We start from the raw sequence: 20,116 nt of genomic DNA, 5'->3' as shown, positions 1-20,116 counted from the left end.
CTTCTGGTATTTTCTCATATCACTTGATTATCTTAAATTGTTTCCTTTCAATCTTATGCCCCACAGTATATGTTAGAAAATATTACTCAAGCACATGAAATAAATGAACTTAAGATTATGAGTTTCTGACCATTTGGTAGACTCCAGAACCTGCTAGCAATTCAAATATACATATATAATTTATATAAATATATATATATATTTGTATATAGTTCCTGGCGATTGCAGCCATGAAATTAAAAGATGCTTGCTCCTTGGAAGAAAAGCTATGACAAACCTAGACAGCATATTATAAAGCAGAGACATTACTCTGCCAACAAAGGTCCATATAGACAAAGCTATAGTTTTCCCCGTGGTTATGTATGGATGTGAGAGTTGGATCATAGAGAAGGCTGAATGCTGAAGAACTGATGTTTTTTGGAAGAAAAGTTATGACAAACCTAGATGGCATATTATAAAGCAGAGACATTACTCTGCCGACAAAGGTCAGTATAGACAAAGCTACAGTTTTCCCAGTAGTCGTGTATGGATGTGAAAGTTGGATCATAAAGAAGGGTGAGGGCCAAAGAACTGATGTTTTTGAACTGTGGTGTTGGAGAAGACTCTTGAGAGTCCCTTGGACTGCAAGGAGATCAAACCAGTCAATCATAAAGGAAATAAATCCTGAATATTCACTGGAAAGACTGATGTTGAAGCTGAAGCTCCAATACTTTGGTCACCTGATATGAAGAGCCAACTCATTAGAAAAGACCCCAATGCTGGGAAAGATTGAAGGTAGGAGGAGATGGAGACGACAGAGGACAAGACGATATGGCATCACTGACTCAATGAACATGAGTTTGGGCGAGCTCCAGGAGATGGTGAAGGACAGGGAAGCCTGGCGTGCTGCAGTCCATGGGATTGCAGAGTCAGACACAACTGAGCGACTGAACAAAAACCAACAAATATAAACTTATGTGGGCTTCCCCAGTGCCTCAGCAGTAAAGAATCTGCCTGGCAATGCAGGAGACTTAAGAGACACAGGTTTGATCCCTGGGTCGAGAAGATCCCCTGGAGGAGGGCATGGCAACCTACTCCAGTATTCTTGCCTGGAGAATCCCGGGGACAGGGGAGCCTGACAGGCCACAGTCCCTAGGATCGCAAAGAGTTGGACATGACTGAAGTGACTGACTACATATAAATTTATATATAATTTATAAAATACATATAAAATTCAAATATATATACATATATATAATTTCATTTTTTCCCCTTCTGCTCAGGCCCAATTGACAAGCTTCCAGGCTTTTAGGGAATTTCAAAATTTCAGACAGACCTAGAATTAGATTCGGGAAATGGCATCCACTTCATTTCCCTCCTGCCTGTAGGCTGTTTTCTGATAGACAGTTTCTAAACAGTGGAGAACTAGGTCTCACTTTACTCGGAAGAAGAAGTTGGGGGCCTTGTATGGCAAGAGCCTTCTTTGTCTCCTTGAAGCCTCTTTTTGTCCAGCTGGCCTCAAGCTTATAACATTCTGTTTACCTGCTCACTCCACATCTCTTTGTCCACAGTCCCTTCTCCAAAGTACTTGCTCAAAGGGAGCCAGAATATATGTTTCTGCTGGTAAGGGTCTCTACTGTATCTATTTGCTGTAGGGTACCCTCTTGTTTTTAGACTTAGAAACAAAGCAAAATCAAAACAATAAGCTCCAGAAGCTCATTTTAGGTTTGTTGGCCCTGTCTGGAAGCTGCAACAACAGCGCCATCAAACTGTCACTGTTGTACAGCACTTGCCCCCAAAGCCACCCAGGTCTGCACCTGTGAGGCCGGGGGGGGGGCATTGTGAGTCACTCTGCCTGCCACCACATAAAAAGCTAATTTCACATTCAGAATATATGTTTTTTTTTTTCAATACCAATAGCAACAAGAGTGTGCCAAAAAAATTCCCCCTGAAGCTCTATTCTGTTTTTTAAACTACAGAACATTCTTTCATAGTTTGACAGTTAAAATGCCGCAGTTAATGTAATAAACAGAGAATTTTTCTAAGTAGCCTGTCAAAACAAGTGACACTTTTTTTTTTTTTTGCTAGCGAGTCTCGGATTCAGAACAATAGGAAGTACCTTTCAAAGCAACATCTTCATTATACAATCAAATTCTCAAAGTAATCTTCTCATCAAAGAATATTGTGTTATTTCTTTCCCAGTAATTATCAGAGTTCTGCAACCTCCCGGGCAGTGGTGACTATTATAAAATGCAGCTGTGCTGAGTTACAATATTGGGGGGTCCTGAAGGCAATGGCACCCCACTCCAGTGCTCTTGCCTAGAAAATCACATGGACGGAGGAGCCTCGTAGGCTGCAGTCCATGGGGCTGCTAGGAGTCGGACACGACTGAGCGACTTCGCTTTCACTTTTCACTTTCATGCATTGGAGAAGGCAATGGCAACCCACTCCAGTGTTCTTGCCTGGAGAATCCCAGGGATGGGGGAGCCTGATGGGCTGCCGTCTATGGGGTTCCACAGAGTTGGACATGACTAGAGCGACACAGCAGCAGCAGCAGCAGCAGCAGCAGCAGCAGCAGCAGCCGCCACGGTCAATATGGAACCAATACAGCTCATGCCTCCACATTTCCTAGTGACTTGGCAGTTTGGGCAGTCAAAAGTCAGCATTTCCAGGACCAGCAAGTATACCATCAAGTTCCCAGGAGCAAAGGGCTCAGCTGTTCTCTGCAAGGACAGCAGAGACAGCAGCAATTCTTGATGAACTCAGCTTATTTTCTTTCCACTTAAAGTACAGTAGAAGTTTCGAAGGTTATTATCTGATAAAAAATGGTGTGTGTGTCTGTGTGTAGAGTCGGAAGTCTGTCTCATAAAATTAGATTCCTTCTTCACTCTTCCATCTATTAGGGACGGTCATTCGCAAAGAAATAAAAGCTTAGAGTATTGAGGCACAAGAAGAACCAGCAGTTTAATTCCAATCTTCGAAGTTTCATAAAGCCTGAAAAGATGGGACAATCCTAAGGGCACCCAAGATGATGTATCTTGGGATACTGGTGAAACCTGTACTCTACAGCCAGAGATGGGCTGGAAAAGTCCAAACTTTGTAATGTAACTTTCTCTGAAGGATCTCTGAGTTAGTGGAAGGAAGGAAAGGAAAAGAAATACAGGCTACTTTAAGGGACACTCATGACATCAGCTCTCAGGCTCTTGCAAGGGTGAATCAAACAATTGGCACGAATATCCCTAGCATGCTGTCTTCCACACAGCCGGCGCTCAGTATGTTTGTGGCATCCAAATCTAATTTGGGAGTGCCTTATCCCCACCAGGTGGCGCTAGTGGCAAAGACCCTTCTTCTGCCAATACTGAAGGCAGAAGAAACATGGGTTCAATCCCTGGGTCAGCAAGATCCCTTGGAGAAGTGTATGGCAACCTACACCAGTATTCTTGTCTGGAGAATCCCATGGATAGAGGAGCCTGGGGGGCTACCGTCCATGGGGTCGCAGAGTCAGACACAACTGAAGCGACTTAACATGCTATTAGCACGCACATTCCACTGGATTACAAACTCTCCAAGGGCAGGAACCATTTCACTACTTTCAAAAAACCTCTTTGGCAGATGCTCAAAAATATACGTGAATTGAATGGCATTTCTGTCTCCCTTGAAGCAACTGAGAGCTGAGGGAACATCAGAGCTGGGGCTTTAGGTTCATTTGTTCATTCAATCACTCAGCAAGGTTTGCTGATAATCTGCTTGGTGTAAGGCAGAGAGCTCGGGATATGCCCTTTTCTGACTTCCACGTCAAGTTCAGTTTCCCTCTTCAGATCATGTTCTATTGATGTACACTACATTTTCCTCTGTAGCATACAATGCAGCTGTTATTAAATGATTATTTGCATAACTAGTTGTTAAAGGTCTGGCTCCTGCCCTAGACAGAAAGCTTCAGGCTGGGGGTGCAACCGTCTAGTTTAATGCTGCAGCCTTCGCAACTAACATAGAATCTAGGACAAAATAGATGTTCAATAAATATTGGTTAAATGACTAAATGAATGAAGTAAAATGAGCTATGCCTTCGCCTCTAAGAAACTCAGTTTACAATAATTTTTCTCAACAGAGGTTTTCTGTTCAGGGCAGCTTCTTATTTTGTAGGGTTCTAGGTAGTGGAGTGTGTTCAACATCCCTAGGTCCTGCCACTGGCCAGCAAATGCCAGCAGTGTGGCAACCAAAACCCCCTCCCACAATTTCTGATGCCTGCCCCTTGGGGCTGGCCTGCATCTGTTTCAGAACCACTGTGTGATATGGGCTTGAATGAAGGTGGCAGCAAGAAGGGATGGAGCCAGGACATGAAGCGGAGGTAAACAAGGGACGGTGAGACACGGACCACAGGGAAGAGGGAAGAGAAGCGTCTAAGGGCAAGAGCACAGTGTGGCATGAGGGCCATCATCTGAGTTCCCCAAATTCAGGGGATTCTCCCGTCTCTCCACCCCCCGCCCCCACTGCTCCACCTCATGATCCTTCAGGGCTCAGAGAACATCAATTGCTGGGCAGGTTTCTTGAGTACGACTCATGATGAGATCAGCGAAGCTCTGGCTTTTCTGTTTGGTAATTTTGGATTTTCCAGCAAAATTTTTGTTTGAAGCTAAAGGAACTGAGAACCATGGTCGTGGAGTTAAGGATGATGATGCTAATTGGGTAGAGGGAAGGCCTCTGAAACACATGGTGTGCAATTAAGAGAAAGTTGTGACAAAAAATGAGCTATGCTGAAGAGCCTCCTTGCAGCTCAGAGTAAGGGCAAAGGAAAGGGAAGAATCCTGGGGAAAGGGAAGGAGGGTGCAGTGAAAGGCTGTTTGGAGGTGGGGCCCACACCAGGAAGCTGGTCTGAAGGACACGGGAGATGTGTTCAAGTGCAATGCTTCTGTCGAGACCCACTGATAAATGGAGGTTGGCCAAGCCAGTGACTCAGAGTCGACACCCACAGCTGGCTGGCACCAGTTGCTGGGTGGAGTGGGATTTCCTTTCCAGCAGAAAAACATAAAGCCTGTGTGCAGTGGGTGCAGGACCATGTGCCAAGTCACCGCTTAGTGAGAAGGTTTCCCTGAGGCTAGAACTGAGGCACATGCTTCTTTGTGTGCCCCACAGGGATCGTGGAGTGTCCCAAACAGCTGAGCCTCGAAGAACTGATGCTTTTGAACTGTGGCGCTGGAGAAGACTCTTGTGAGTCCCTTGCCCTGCAAGGAGATCCAACCAGTCCATCCTAAAGGAAATCAGTCCTGAATATTCATTGGAAGGACTGATGCTGAAGCTCTAATACTTTGGCCATCTGATACAAAGAACTGACTCATTGGAAAAGACTCTGATGCTGGGAAAGATTGAAGGCAGGAGGAAAAGGGGATGACAGAGGATGAGATGGTTGGATGGCATCACTGACTCGATGGACCCAAGACTGAGCAAGCTCCAGGAGTTGGTGACGGACAAGGAAGCCTGGTGTGCCACAGCTCGTAGGGTCACAGAGAGTCAGACATGACTGAGCAACTGACTGAAACAGAGGGAGGGAGCAACAGCATCTTTCTGGATTGATCTGATTAAACACTTGAGGGTCCTCAACTTTAGTGAGCAGGTTGCTACTGATGCTCAGGTAGGTTTCCACTGAGCTGGATGGGAGGGAGCACCTCACTGGATGAATAGAAGCCCTGAAGAGTTAAGACAGCAGTGGTGTCCTCTTGTGTCTTTAAGATGAAAACCCTGATTCTAAAAGATACGTATACCCCTATGTGCATCACAGCACTATTTACAATAGCCAAGACATGCAGGCAACCTAAATGCCCATCAACACATAAATGGATAAAGAGGTGGTACATATATATTGACACAATGGACTATTACTCAGCCATAAAAAGAATGAAATAATGCCCTTGGCCTCAACATAGATGGACCTAGAGATTTTCATACTAAGTGAAGTAAGGCAGGCAAAGACAAATGTTATATGGTGTCACTTATATGCTGAATCTAAAAAGTAATACAAATGAATCTATATATAAAACAGAAAGACTCACAGACATAGAAAGCAAATTTATGATTGCCAAAGGGGAAAGCGAGGGTGGGGAGGATAAATTAGGAGTTTGGGACTAATAGAGGGAAACTGCTATACATAAAATAGATAAACAACAGAATTAACTCTATAGCACAGGGAACTATAGCCAATATCTTGCAATAACCTATAATGAAAATAATCTGAAAAAAAAAATATAGAACTGCATCACTTTGTTGTGTGCTGGAAACTAACACAATACTGTAAGTCAACTGTACTTCAATTTTTTAAAAAAGAATGTGTCTTCAAGCTAAGGGGAGAAGGCTCTGCATGGGGCAGAAGAATGTGCTGAATGAATGAATGTGGCCTAGGAGAACTGGCATGAAGCCTACAGTCCTGACATCCCCTGTCCTACTGTATTAGAAAGAAGGGGGCTGCCCCAGTCTGGCACAGAAGCAGAGCAGTTTCTGTTTGTCATGGACCAAAGGTGGTTTAATACGTGGACTCCGTTTTGACATCCTGAGCCAACTGCTAAGTCTCCAGAGTTTTAACTCATGCAATAAGGGAAATGGAACCATCTGGCTCAAACGTAGAAGAACATAACAGGAGGCAAACACGGCCCCTCGGTGGCCTCTCCTTTGGCCCTGGGTGAAGTCAGGCCAGGACTTTTGAAGTCAGCCGCGTTTCCCTCTGCGCAGGGGCGAGCCTCGCACAGGGTGGCCCCAACGACCAGCTGGGGGCTCTCACTCACGGTTTGCGCAGGACCATCCTCATGTGGGCGTCCGGGCCCATCTGCGACAGCAGCAGCATGGTGTCCTGCAGCTCCTCATCGCACTCCTTCTTTTCCTCCTCCGTAGGCAAAGGGGCATCCTCGTGCTCATCATCCAGAAATCGATAAAATAAATATTTGTCTTGGAAGTGGTGCTCCTGATCCACTACGGGAAACATGGGGGCAAGCGTCAGCTGTGGGCACCTCTGCCTCACAGCCTGTTTACCAGAAACGAATGATGGTGTCGGGCAAGACGGCCAAGTGGCAGCAAGGCGGTGGGACTCCTCACCCTTTTCCCGTGGCCTCGCCCAGGGCGGTGCAGCTGGAAGAGGGGACCTCCGGGTTGCAGTCATGTACCTCACAGCTCTCTCTGACTCGCCCATCTCCTGAGCTGCCCTGGGACTCTCCTATGAGAACCAGCCAACTTCCCCGAGATGAGCCCTCTGACCAGTGAAATTGCCTTGATGACATTTTCTAGTGTGTGGGTTACACATCCTGAAGAGGAAAATGACCAACTGCCAGATCATGCTCTATAGCAGTTTTGCCAAAGTACAGACTTAAAAAAACCTGACTTTATCAGCATCATGATTTTTTTTTCTTTTTATATGTACTGTTTATAACCACGTCTGTCTGCACTTTAAAAATTAAAATAAAATTGTCTGAGCAAAGCTGACAAGACCAACCATCTAGGTCAGATACCCCTAGTATCTAATAATAATTTCCTTCTAGTTCAAGTTTTAAAGAGTTTTTTTTTTTTTTAAATCATATTGCCTTTAAACCAGAAGATTTAGATCTCTGAAAGCCAAAGGCATGAACTTGGTTTATAATCTGTCATCTATGTGTCTTAAAGTTTTAAGCCCCTTTTCAGGAGGGAGCATCAACACCGTCCAAAGGTAAGGAGTGATAGATCCTTGTTGCTCAGAAATATGAATCAGCATCATCTGGGAGCTTGTTGGAAATGCAGACTCTCTGAATCAGAGTCTGCATTTTAACAAGAGTTCCGGGTGTTCTGCATACACAGTCAAGTCTGTGAAACACTGGCAAGACCATCACTACATTCCCAGGTATTAAAGGAAAGATTTTAGTAGTTTGTCTGTTTGGAAAAGTGATCTTTAAACAAATGGCATGAAGGGTTAAACCACAGTCCCACTCCTGTCCTGAATTGCTACTCTGCTTAGATATCAGGAGCTACGACCACAGAGCACGCATGATTTTACCTACGGTCATTGCGTGGGTACACAAATTGGCTCTCCCAGAAAAGGCAGATTCTGAATTCATTACTCTTTCATGTCATCAGCCGGGCCACACACTTCGTTGCTCTCATTTGGCCGCTGCATCAGGATTGCTGTGCGATGCTCAGAGTATAATCACGCTATCAATGAACCGTGAATGCAAACTAATAAACATAATTGGAACTGACGCGCTCGGGCTGCAATTTCATTTTCCCTTCACGCGTTCTCCCAAGTTAGGAAGGTACAATGGTGGAACACTGCAATCAACGGCATCTATTCGCTGCATTTGTATTGCTAAATGAAGACGCCAGCTCTGCGGGTCCCTAAAGAGATCATAATTCTTTCTGGCCCATGTGGGAGTGCAGCCACAACCAGCCCAGGGAAACACGCTCAGCATTTCTTGAGGGTTTTCCAGGGACCGCGTGGCATCTTACCGTGGTTGAGAACGCCGTCTTCTACCAGGACTTGCCACATGCCCACAGCTTGCGTTCGGGAGTGAACACATGGAGTCTGCTGCAGCATCCAGTCCACCAGCTCGGTCCCCACACAGCACTGTCTGAAGAGTGGCGGGACACAAAGGAAGGGAGGTCACCCACTCACACATGAAGGATGGGAGATGGCTTCTGAGAGGAGCCCCTCCTGAAAGGCGTGGTGCCCTTCTACCCTTTGGCAAACAAAGCACCACATGATAGGGCCACAGGTTCTCAAACTATTGGACAAACCAATAAGACCACTCAACTCACAGGCAACCTTCTAGGCAAGGCGGGCTAAACACCGCAAGAGCATCAGAAGTTGCAGCCCCAGGGGAGACAGAAGGGTTGCTAGGCAAGAAGCATGATCTGGCAAGTGACTTCCAGGGCCAGAAACTCTGAAGCTGGTCCCAGAAAATTTCAGGGTCAAATGAAGTGTTAGTCTCTCTGTTGTGTCTCTCTCTTTCCGATCCTATGAGCTGTACCTTGCCAGGCTCCTCTGAGGATGGAATTCTCCAGGGAAGAATACTGGAGTAGGTAGTCATTCCCTCCTTCAGGGGACAGTCCCAACCCAGGGATTGAACTTGGGTCTACTGCATTGCAGGCAGATTCTTTACTATCTGAGCTACCAGGGAAGTCAAATGAAGGCAAAGCATCATTCTGACTTCTTTCCCCTGAGCTTTGTGAGGAATGAGTTAAGGTTTGTTGAGGCCCTAGGAGGTGCTCTGTGACAGGCTCTGGATAAGTGCAAAATTATATACCACTTTCTATTTTCAAGTAATACTACTGAGCTTCCTCAGAGGGGTGTTGGGAGAAACAAGCAATTAGTGATGCAAATCTCTTTGAAAAAAAAGTTCGATGTAATGAACATCAGCACTTCGACAGAGCCTGTCATCTGAAGAGCTCCAAATGCTTTCTGTACAGGCACATACTCACCACTATGACGCCCCTCAGGGGTCAGGTGGTCAGGATGGGCAAACTATTAAGATGTGCATTAGTTAGGAAGCACAGAACCACACACATACACACATGTTCAGAAAACTTCTGTGGGGAGAGGAGTGTTTGTGGCATGACTATTCAGTGGAGGAAATGGGATGACGTAGTCTGAGGGAGGAACCCTAAGGGACAGAAGCAGCTGGCTGCCCACAGCTGGAACTACGTCACTGGTGGCCTCACCTCCTGTGCGGAGGATGCCACCATCTTTGAGGCACTGAAGCTGGTTGCAGCCCAGGGAGTTCCTCTCTAGTTGAACTGGAGGGGATTCCTGGTGCTGGTCCATTCTAGGAAGAGCGTAGCCCGGGAGGAGTCATGAGATCCAGCACCAGGTCTGCTACATATTAGCTGCATGATTCTATCTATATCATTTCAAATTTCTGGTTCTTAATTGTTTTCTTCATCTATAAAAGAAAAGAGGAGGAAAAGATGGCCTCGAAGGCCATGTCCATTTCTAAGATTCTAGGAACTCTGAAATCTATCAGAGATCCTGGGATGTTCTAATTTGGATCTGACCCACCACACAAGGAAGATGTCCTGAGAAGGCTATTAGATTTCCAAGACTGCTCTGATTACAGACTATTACACATCAGAGCCTCAATGGGCAAAGAGGCACCTAGGTACTCTTTGTCCTGTACTAAATGTATGAGCTATCGTGTTCCTCTTCTAATTTGAGAATTTATTAATGGGAAAAGTCATGTAAAAGTATTAAAAAATCAATCTAATGTGGCTTTTAAGTCAATGATTACTTTTACTAAAAAAAGCACATGGAATTGAGATGATCCCAGGGCTTTGGGGCCCTGGGACAGGGTATAAGGATCTTGTAGTCAGAACAAAGACACACGGTTGTGCCACTTGTAGCTGATGGAATCATGGGTTTCCTCTCGATTAACAACATTTAGTTATTTTAAGATTCACAGCTGACCTCTGGTGTGGTGATCACTGGGGATGACACTGCATCTGGGGGAGACTTTGACCCCTAAGGCTGCTGTAATGATAGAAGGGAGAAACAGGAGTGGGGGAGGGGATGAAACTGGAGCCAAGATCTGGGGCCAGGCACTCAAAATGTCCTGCAGGAAAAAGAAACCATGCCTCATGGGTCATTATCAACAGATCATTAATTTGTGTCATAGGGTGTGGAATAGACTTAACACCTATGTTTCAGGGGTTTAAAATCTTACTACTATGCAGCAAGAAAGAGATTATGGTTTCTGACTTCCAGTTTCCAATATTTGTCACCAAAGATGACATCTTTAGTGGAATTTCCCCAGCGCAAGTCAACACTTGGGAAAACATAACCACATTTTAAATTAAGGAAAAGAAATTAAAAAGTAAAAAGTCCTTCAGCTGTATGAGACTTTGAGAGTCACTTGATTAGTTAAAGAGGTTGAGCTCTCTCCCTGAGGCCATAGACAGGTGTTTTAACCTCTACTTCCCTCAAAAGTATAACAGTGTGTAGGAACTATAGACTTAAAAAAAAAAAAAGGATGAACTTCCAGAGTTGAAGGGAAAGGCTTCCAAATGTAATCATCCAAAATGGTAGCTGGTAAATATCCATATTATAAGGGCAAGAGGAGCAATCTGTCCTTAGAGAAGGAACATGTCCCAAGAGGAACATGCTACTGATTAAAATATTTCTCAAATCCCATCAAATAGAATTCCAGAATTCTATTAAGAAGAGGCCATTCTAAATGTAACAAATAGGGCTTTCCATAGTGGTCCAGTGGGGAAGACTCTGTGCTTCCAATGCAGTGGGCGTGGGTTCAATCCCTGGTTGGGGAATTAAGATGCGGGACTAAGATGCTACATGCCCTGCGGCACGGCCAACAAATTAAAAAAAATAAATGTAACAAATTGTTTTGGACTTATAAACATATTCATGACAAATGCAAGCAGAAGAGTGTTAGTTTGCATGGAAAGCAGAAAAAGTGATCCTAAGAGGAAGAATTTGCCATTCATTTCCAGCTTTCCTTGGGGAGAGACTGGATTTTGAGGCAATATACTCACTGTAGGGTGAGTCAGGAATAATTTTATAGGTTCTATCATGGTTGAGAATCGCTAGAAAGATATATATCCTTTGTGGTAACTTTAAAATTTGTATTCCAGCTTTTCACTGTCTTATGAATTTGGTTCATGTGAATCAAATAGGTTTTGACTCATGCTAAGTCTAATGGGTTCTGAGATCATGTCTAGGCTAAATGAGAAAGAGGGCCCTACAATTGCTGAAAGAGGACCATGAGTCTGAAGCCTAGGTGCAGGGAGAGAGAGTGAAGGCTTATGTGCCATAAACAGGCCATTCTAGTTCCTGAATCCTTTTTGAATTGATAAAATCAAAAGTTAAAGGTGAGACACGAATCCTTCATTGACCCACTATGGTTCGGCCATCTCAGAAGGTCAACTAAATCACATGGCCCCAGTCTTTATCATTTCTTAACTCCAGTGGCAGCCATAATGAGTCTTTATTCTGTACAATTAGAGGTGTGAAAGAGTTGAATATCTTACTATATTCATACTACAATGAAATCCTACATTAGAAAGTAAATTACGTATAAGGGCATTTTGTATTTTTTTCCCTCCTGTATCCTTAGGGTTTGAAACACAATAATGCTTGATGCCCAGTAGGTACTTAACAAGTGTGTAGAATGAATGAAACAAACTTAGAAGTCAATCAACCTTGGTTTAAATCCTGGCTCTGCCACTCACTAGATTTGTGACTTGATCAAGGAAAACTATTTAATCTCTCTGAGTCTCAGATTCATCATCTGAAAAATGGCCCTGTATCTACCCTATAGGTTGTGATGAGGATGAAATGAGATAATGTATGGAGAGTGGTCTTTCTTGTTCAGGGCTTCAAGTATAAATGAACACTCAGTAAATGTTAGTTGAATCTCATCTAAATCTAGTAGTTTTCCTAAATATACTGGCAAACAGAAATAAAAGTTTTCTTTTCTTTGCTCATCACATTTAAACCAATGTCTAAGCAAATTAGTTTAGGAGTAATTCCTGGGAATATTAAGGCTAATTAGAGTTAAATGAGGATCCAAGGCAAGCTCAGAAATTCTAGAACCTGGAGGATTATAAAACATGCTGCCTGTAGATGGAAAACAGGGAAACGTAAGTTTGTTGTAATTTCACTATTTATATCACTCATACCTGTATGTCTTTAGGTGGTATTTTCTATCTCTTATCATGTGAGGTGCTCGAGAGAGAATGGCGTTTCGTAAAATTTTTCCAGCCCTGAGGATCTTCTCTGAAGGAACCTGAATTTTCATCAAGTGAGAGGAGGGGGAAAAAAAGAAGGAGAGATTATAGATGGAAAACAAACCAGATAAACCTTTAAATCACTTTTCAATCTGACTCTGTGCTTGAAAAATACAATTCATTCACACATATGCACTGTCCACTTGTGTGACATGTCACTGTTTTATACTGAGAACCGAGACACACTGATATGTATTGTTTCTAGAAAGTGTATTTCCAGTTTCCTGATGTGCTGCTCTGACATATGGACCACTTCTCATAGTTACTTAAGAAACTAGCTCTGATGGCTCATCAACCCACCTACATCCCATTACCTTGGTAATGGTGTTAGCAGGACGAAGAGGAACGTGAGGTTCAATGAGAGGTGTCTGAAAAATAAAATGTTAAAGCAAAAGAAAATTAAACAAAAGCTCATTAAAGAAAATTATGGGTTGGAGATAATAAGAAACATCTATTTTTATAAAACTCAAAATAGAATTTAAAAAACAAGAGATAAAATCTGCCTAAAGAACTTGAATGCACAGGCATTCAAAGGGCAAGGTTAGACCACTCTATTTGCCAAAATTTAAATATAAATTATTAAAAATGAAAAAATCAAACAGGAATGATTAGATGTTTGTAGGCTTAATGAGAAGGGAATCAAGATCTACTCGAAGCATAACAAACATCAGGGCAGAAGAAAAAGCAAAACAAGTTAAACATGAAAAGAGATTAAAATGATCTATCTCAGAGGACAGGGAGACAGGATTGTTTAAGAATGGAAATGAGTGATTTCATCCTCTCTCATGTAGTTAAGATTCTTTTCCTGAAATCTGTATTTTTAGAAAGTTTTAATTTTTAAATGATGCTTCTTGATGGTTTAACACACTCACATTCCTTGAACCCACTGGGGCAGCTAGACTACCATCTCTTCCATTTGCAAAGTGGTATACAAAGTTTTCAGGTTCTGTGACTGTCAGAACAGCTCTAGGATTTAGAGAAAGCGCTTATAATTATTCACATTCTTCAGGTGAAGCTGCTGAATTGAAATTCCAGGGAAATGACTTGCTATACAGCTACACAGCTGAGTCCCCTAGTCCTGCTTAATCTTCTTTGCTGTTTTTCTGAAATATCTGGTAATGGCATTTCCAAACAGAGGAGAAAGACACATTCCATCAAAGACTGGTAGAACCATCAATACAATGCTGTTTATGCTACTTCCAAAAGGTCAGAGAAGACAGCAGATTTATGTACAAGATTGTTGTGGGCAGAATAATAGCCCTCAATGATGTTCATGTCCTTATCCTCAGAACCTATGAATATATTAGATTACATGGCAAAAGGGACTCTGTGGATGTGATTAAGTTAAGGCTCAAAATAAGATTATCCTGATGTTTCTAGGTAGGTCCAATGTAATTGTAAGGTCCTTAAAAGATGGACAAGGGAGGCAGAAGAGTTAGAACCGGAGAGATAACAGTGGGAGTAGACTCAGCCTGATTTTGCTGGCTCTGATGGTGGAGGTGGCCACGGGCCAAGTAACGAGGGCAACCTCTAGAACATGGAAAAGGCAAAGCAACGTATAATCATGAGCCTCCTCTGGAGGCTGCAGAAGGAATGGGCCTGATTTTAGCCCAGAGACTAATTTCAGACTTCTAAACTATAACACCATAAGGTTATTTATTTCTGTTTTTTTAAGCTTCTGGCAATTTGTTACAGCAGCCACAGAAAAACAACAGATTATTATACTTTACACTAATCACCCTTACTTTTTGCAAATAGAAGCCATTACACTGAAAATAAATTAGTAGGTTTTTCCTTTGTCCCAATTAAAAAATATAATCACTGGGGAAAATAAAAATCAATATTAATTTTAAATATGTACATAAACATATTCATGTCATGCATGTATAAACATACACCTTTTTTACCAACAGTAAATTTCAAATGAGTTGCTGCTTTTAATATTATAATAGAATTAAGAAAAAAAGGGAAAAGAATCCTATGTTTTAAGAAAACCACAGATGAGAAAGATTTGTTTACAACGAAATTGCACTGAATTTAAACATTTTCATCACCTTGCTGGCATCTAGTAGACATTTTTTCCCTCTTGAAATCACTAGAGAACAAATGTCAAACAATGTTATAGTATTTTAGCAGCATTCTGTTTGCAACCGGCATAGACCAAGGAATGTCAATCTGGTCCAATTCAACAGCAGCTTTGAACAGAGCTGACTTTGTTCTGACATAGCCCACAGTATTTTATGGAAGACCTTTCATAGGAAAGGGATCATGAGCTCAGAGTCCGTGTTTGTACCACCTTCTCAAAAAAGACAGGAGAGAATTCTGTGATGCCAAATAACCTGGAAACATGTTCAAAAGTGGGAGACCAGCATGTATGAGGGCCCTGGAAATGTGTGCAATCAAAATTGATTATTTCTGAGCCGTGAGTTTCCAGTATTCCTGTATCTTGTCTCTATATTACATGCTGCTAACTCGCTTCAGTCGTGTCCGACTCTGTGCGACCCCATAGACGGCAGCCCACCAGGCTCCCTCATCCCTGGGATTCTCTAGGCAAGAATACTGGAATGGGTTGCCATTTCCTTCTCCAATTTACATTACATAGGTTGGCTTATATGTCTAGGTTATATGTGCCTGGTTATATACCCAAACTGTAGAAGCCTCTGGTTTTTCTTGAAAATAATAGCAGAAACCCATTTCTTCTTCCTGTCTTGAAAGAGAAGTGCGGGTATATGTGGTCTAGAGTAGATAGGTATAGGATAAGCTTCTTTTCTATGGGGAAAAAAAAAATCTATTTTTCCTTTGCAGTGGTCTTTGAGAGGCTGGCTGAGCCAGAGGTCAAGAAGATGCCCATGCTCGAGAGTTAATGATGAGTGTTTATTCTTTGGTAGGCACTATGAAACATTATTTGAAGACTGCATCTTTTTGTTTCTATAGAAATGACTACATTTAAACAAAATGCTAGCAAGTAGTCCCTAGGTAATCTATTTGGTTGGACAGCTCCCTTTTTGCTTTCCTGGAACTCTGAAAAGAAACTACTACCAAAGCTGGGGAAACATCGGACTTCAACCAATATTGTTCCTTTGATTTGCAACTTCTAACGGGGCAAAACACACACAAGATTTCCTTTTAGCAAGCTAATCTTAGTGCCAGTTCCAGGACCAAGAGGCTGTTTAATCTGTTGAAAGGCAGCTTTCTCAGAACCTCCCCTGGCTCAGAGGTTTCAGGTTTGGAGGCAACATAATGAATAGATGCTTTGAGAAGGGGAACAGTCTCTTTATTTGAATTAAGCCTCCAAGGAACAAATGCAGCATGAAAGCAGAGAAAGTTTTATTTGGGTGGTAGGGGGAGATAAAAACTCATTTTTGAAGGGGACTCTGTATTCAGTTAGGCAAGCCTCTAGGTCCTAAGAGCTATGTTGGTGCCTAGCAGCTGTGTGCTGTGAGGTAGGGGTATTTGTGACAGGTAGGCTGGCTCCCTGGGGCACAAAGTCACTGCCAATGCCTGTTCAGGAGTCCCTTATACAGTGACTGTGACTTTATTGCTTTTGTATCTGCATCCTTGTTTCCTTGTTAGTTTCCCTTCACTTTCAAATAAAGTTTTTATTTTTGAGAACTTCACTTTTGTGTGCATGCTAAAGACCCCCTCTCTTCAGTCATGTCTGACTTTGTGACCGTATAGACTGTAGCCCGTCAGACTCCTCTGTCCATGGGATTCTCCAGGCACGAATACTGGAGTGGGCTGCCATGCCCTCCTCCAGGAGATATTCCTGACCCAGGGATGGAACCTGGAATCTCTTACATCTACTTGAATTGGCAGGCGGGTTCTATAGCACTGGGAAGCCCTCACTTTAGCTGAGCTTTAGCAAAATGAGGACAGGAATTTCAGTTTATAAATGATGAAGGACAACAGGAGAGGGAAAGAAGCAGGAATGTGGAGATTAGTGAGAATCCAAACAAGAAAAGCAGCCCCAAAAGCAAGATCAGGGATTTCCTGTGTCAGCCTTTTACACGGGTTATCTTCTTATTACACCCATATTTTATTGACAGAATGAAGGCCAGCAACATAATGGGCCTGAGTTCACACAGCTAACACCTGGAAGAGCTGGGAGGTGAATCCATGTCAGTTTTATCGCAGTGTCTACGCTGCAGGAACCCACGCCACCTGCTCTTTCCTCCTACAGACATCATGGCTCACACTGTGGGAGAGATAATATTCTGTTGAATTAAAGTTCACTGAGAAAAATGCTTCTACGTCCTTCTTGGTTGTCAGGAACCAGACTCAATCTTATGTATTTCCAGAAATAAGTGTTCACAACGTCCTACTGAGATGACATGTTAGCATCATGTACCATGCTTGGTCTGAACTGACTTTTTAAAAAGCAACTTTGTGAAAATGAAACATTTGGCATCTAGGAACTACCCTTCTAGGGCTGAGACAAATATAAAAGGACAGGTAGCAGTCAAAGTCCAAGCAGGTAAACGGAGAGCAGTCTATTTCCGTGGAGGGAATTTAACCCTAGGAACTAGCTTCACAGGTGGTGGAAGAGCTAAGAAGCTAAAGAGACAATGAGGAAGTCACCTGGATGCTAGCCAAGCAGGTAGCCCTCAGGAGTGGGGACAGAACGAGGAGGAAGCATTACTAGAGCCAAAGTCAGATGTCTGGTGGGAGCTGGATCTCCGAGGATCATCCCTTCCTAGAGGACCAGGCACACGAGTGCAAGACTGTTCCGCATTCAATCTCCCTCTAACCATAAACCAGAGAAATAAGGGAAAGAATTTAATTTTATAAATGATTAAACAGAAGAGAGAAAGAAGGAGCCTGTTGAGATGATAAAAGCTAGAAAACCAAGCCTAAAGGCAAAACCAAGGACCTGGAGAGGTCAGCCTCCTTGTGATGCACAATGGAGCACAGAGAGGGCTAAGTATTGCTTAGAGGACAAACAGCCCAGGACCCCCACAGAGGGTGTTTGCTGTGATCACAGAGTGGGCGTAGGGCTGCCCCCTGCTCCACTCCAGCTCTCTCACCCTCTCTTACTCCATATATTCCCAGCCACACTTCCTGTTGGGCTCAGGCAAGGAAGTTGGACAGTGGGTAGCACAAAGTGGACCTTCATTGATGCTTCCTGGGCTGGTTCCCAGGACTGCTCTATAGTTTGATTTAAAGCCAGAAAATGTATATCACAAATGAACCCTAGAAGAAACAGACCCCCTCTCCCATTAAATGTCATACGTTTTAATACATCAATCATGTTCTGAGGACAAAAATTCTTCCTCCCTACCTGGGTATGAAAGAGTCTGAATTGGGCTGTGAAAACATGATCCTCAAAAGCTAGGCAGAGAGGACAGATAAAGGCAGAGGTATTCAGCTTTCTCTCTGTTTTTCTTGGCTTTCTCCCCTGAAGACTTCCCTCAGGAGTGACCATAATTGGTTTTTGTTTGTTTCTGGAGAGGAGATGCATTCTAGTGCTTTTTATTATGTTTATATTACTACTGAAAAGGAGAGGCAGTAAGGGAAAATATTCCTTTTGGCACCAGAGCCAATTCAGAAATACTAATCAGGTGATGAAAATACGAATTTAGCCTCTATTACAAGATGCACAATAACTCCCCAGTAGATCATAATGAGGTATAAGGCACTGTAATAGGCCTCATGAAAAACCATATTCAGGCCCTTTTCAAAGGGTGTAATTCTTTTTACTCCAGTATTTGCTCATAGAAGCCTTTTGCAAGGCACAGCATTTTAAGCCAAGAGATAAGAATAACAAGGTAGATTGGGACACAAAGCTCATGGCAGAACTCTGGCAACCCAGCGTAATAAAAAGTCATATAAGCCCACATCCAATTCACGTATTTAATGAAGGCATATTGTGTGCAGAGCAATGTGCTAAGCTAAAGGACAGACTCTGATAAAGTACCTGGTCTAAATGTGCCCTAGATCTTTGAGGGAAAGTAGAACTTTTTATGAGTTAAACAATTATTGAGAATCTGAGTCAATGAATAAATGGATTTTAAATTCATCTCTTCTCAGTTCAGGTGAGAAAATCTTTAGGAAGTAAGAAGAAACATATTTAATTTTTTTTTAGTGAAAATGATATGCTTTTCAGGAGTTACATTCCTTTATTTTGGCATTGTGGAAAAATACAACTGAAGTCTTGGAAATTTATGTCTCTAAATCGCAGCAAGATACTCTATGACCCACTTCCTAGATTAATTGAAATAAAAACAAAAATAAACAAATGGGACCTAATAAAACTTAAAAGTTTTTGCACAGTAAAGGAAATTATAAACAAGATGAAAAGACAACCCTCAGAATGGTCTCCCATTTTCTAAATTATTTTCTCAAATAATTGCAAATGAAGCAACTGACAAAGGGTTAATCTCCAAAATATACAAGAAGCTCATACAGCTCAATATCAGAAAAACAATCTAATCAAAAAATAGGCAGAAGACCTAAACAGACTTTTATCCAAAGAAAACATACAGATGGCCAATAAACATATGAAAAGATGCTCAACACCTTCACTAGTAGAAAAACTATAATGAGGTATCACCTCACACCAATCAGAATGACCATCACCAAAAAATCTACACACAGTAATAAAAGCTGGAAGGGACATAGAGAAAAAGGAACCCTCCTGCTCTGTTGGTGGGAATGTAAATGGTAATAGCCATTATGGAAAACAGTGTGGAGATTCCTTACAAACCTAGGAATAAATATATCACATGAGCCAGCAATCTCATTACTGGGCATATACCCTGAGAAAATCACAACTCTAAAAGGGACATGTACCATAATAGTCATTGCAGTAATATTTACAATAGCTAAGACATGGAAGCAACCTAGCTATCCATTGACAGATGAATGGATAGAAACGTTGTGGTGCATTTATACAATGGAATATTACTCAGCCATAAACAGGAACAAATTTGAGTCAGTTGTAGTGAGGCAGATGAACCTACAGCCTCTTGTACAGAGTAAAGTAAGTCAGAAAGAGAAAAACAAGTATCATATATTAATGCATATATATGGAATCTAGAGAAGCAGTACTCATGAACCTAGTAAAGAATGGATTTGGAGACAGAGTAGGGGAAGGTGAGGATGGGACAAACTGAGAAAGTTGCACTGCCATATATACACTCTCATGTGTAAAATCAGGCTTCCCTAGTAGCTCAGATGGTAAAGAGTCTGCCTGCAATGCAGGAGATCTGAGTTTGATCCCTGGGTCAGAAAGATCCCCTGGAGAAGGGAAGAGCTACCCACTCCAGTATTCTTGCCTGGAGAATCCCATGGACAGAGGAGCCTAGCAGGCTACAGTCTCTGGGGTCACAAAGAGTTGGGTACAAACTGAGCAATGAACACTTTCACATGTGTAAAATAGTCAGCGGGAAGT

The 20,116-nt window shown here is 42.5% G+C and overlaps 1 protein-coding gene across 5 annotated transcripts in view; it reads right to left on the bottom strand.

The window, feature by feature from the left end:
- Nucleotides 1-20,116, bottom strand: part of RAPGEF4 (Rap guanine nucleotide exchange factor 4) — a 331,531-nt gene that overhangs the window by 80,331 nt on the left and 231,084 nt on the right. For 3 of the 5 annotated variants that reach the window (XM_040229357.1, XM_040229359.1, XM_040229360.1), the window contains 4 exons: nucleotides 13,041-13,094; nucleotides 12,619-12,725; nucleotides 8,437-8,558; nucleotides 6,753-6,936 (listed from right to left, as the gene is read on the bottom strand). In XM_040229357.1, coding sequence (XP_040085291.1) covers nucleotides 6,753-6,936; nucleotides 8,437-8,558; nucleotides 12,619-12,725; nucleotides 13,041-13,094 — 467 coding nt within the window. Of the gene's footprint in view, nucleotides 1-6,748; nucleotides 6,937-8,436; nucleotides 8,559-12,618; nucleotides 12,726-13,040; nucleotides 13,095-20,116 lie in introns of those variants that run through there. The other 2 variants (XM_040229358.1, XM_040229361.1) reach the window with 2 other exon arrangements.

The sequence above is a fragment of the Oryx dammah genome, unplaced genomic scaffold (assembly GCF_014754425.2).
Source record: "Oryx dammah isolate SB20612 unplaced genomic scaffold, SCBI_Odam_1.1 HiC_scaffold_27, whole genome shotgun sequence".
Lineage (NCBI taxonomy): Eukaryota > Metazoa > Chordata > Mammalia > Artiodactyla > Bovidae > Oryx > Oryx dammah.
The sequence above is the reverse complement of the archived record's forward strand: the minus strand, read 5'-3'. Positions and strand labels throughout refer to the sequence as shown.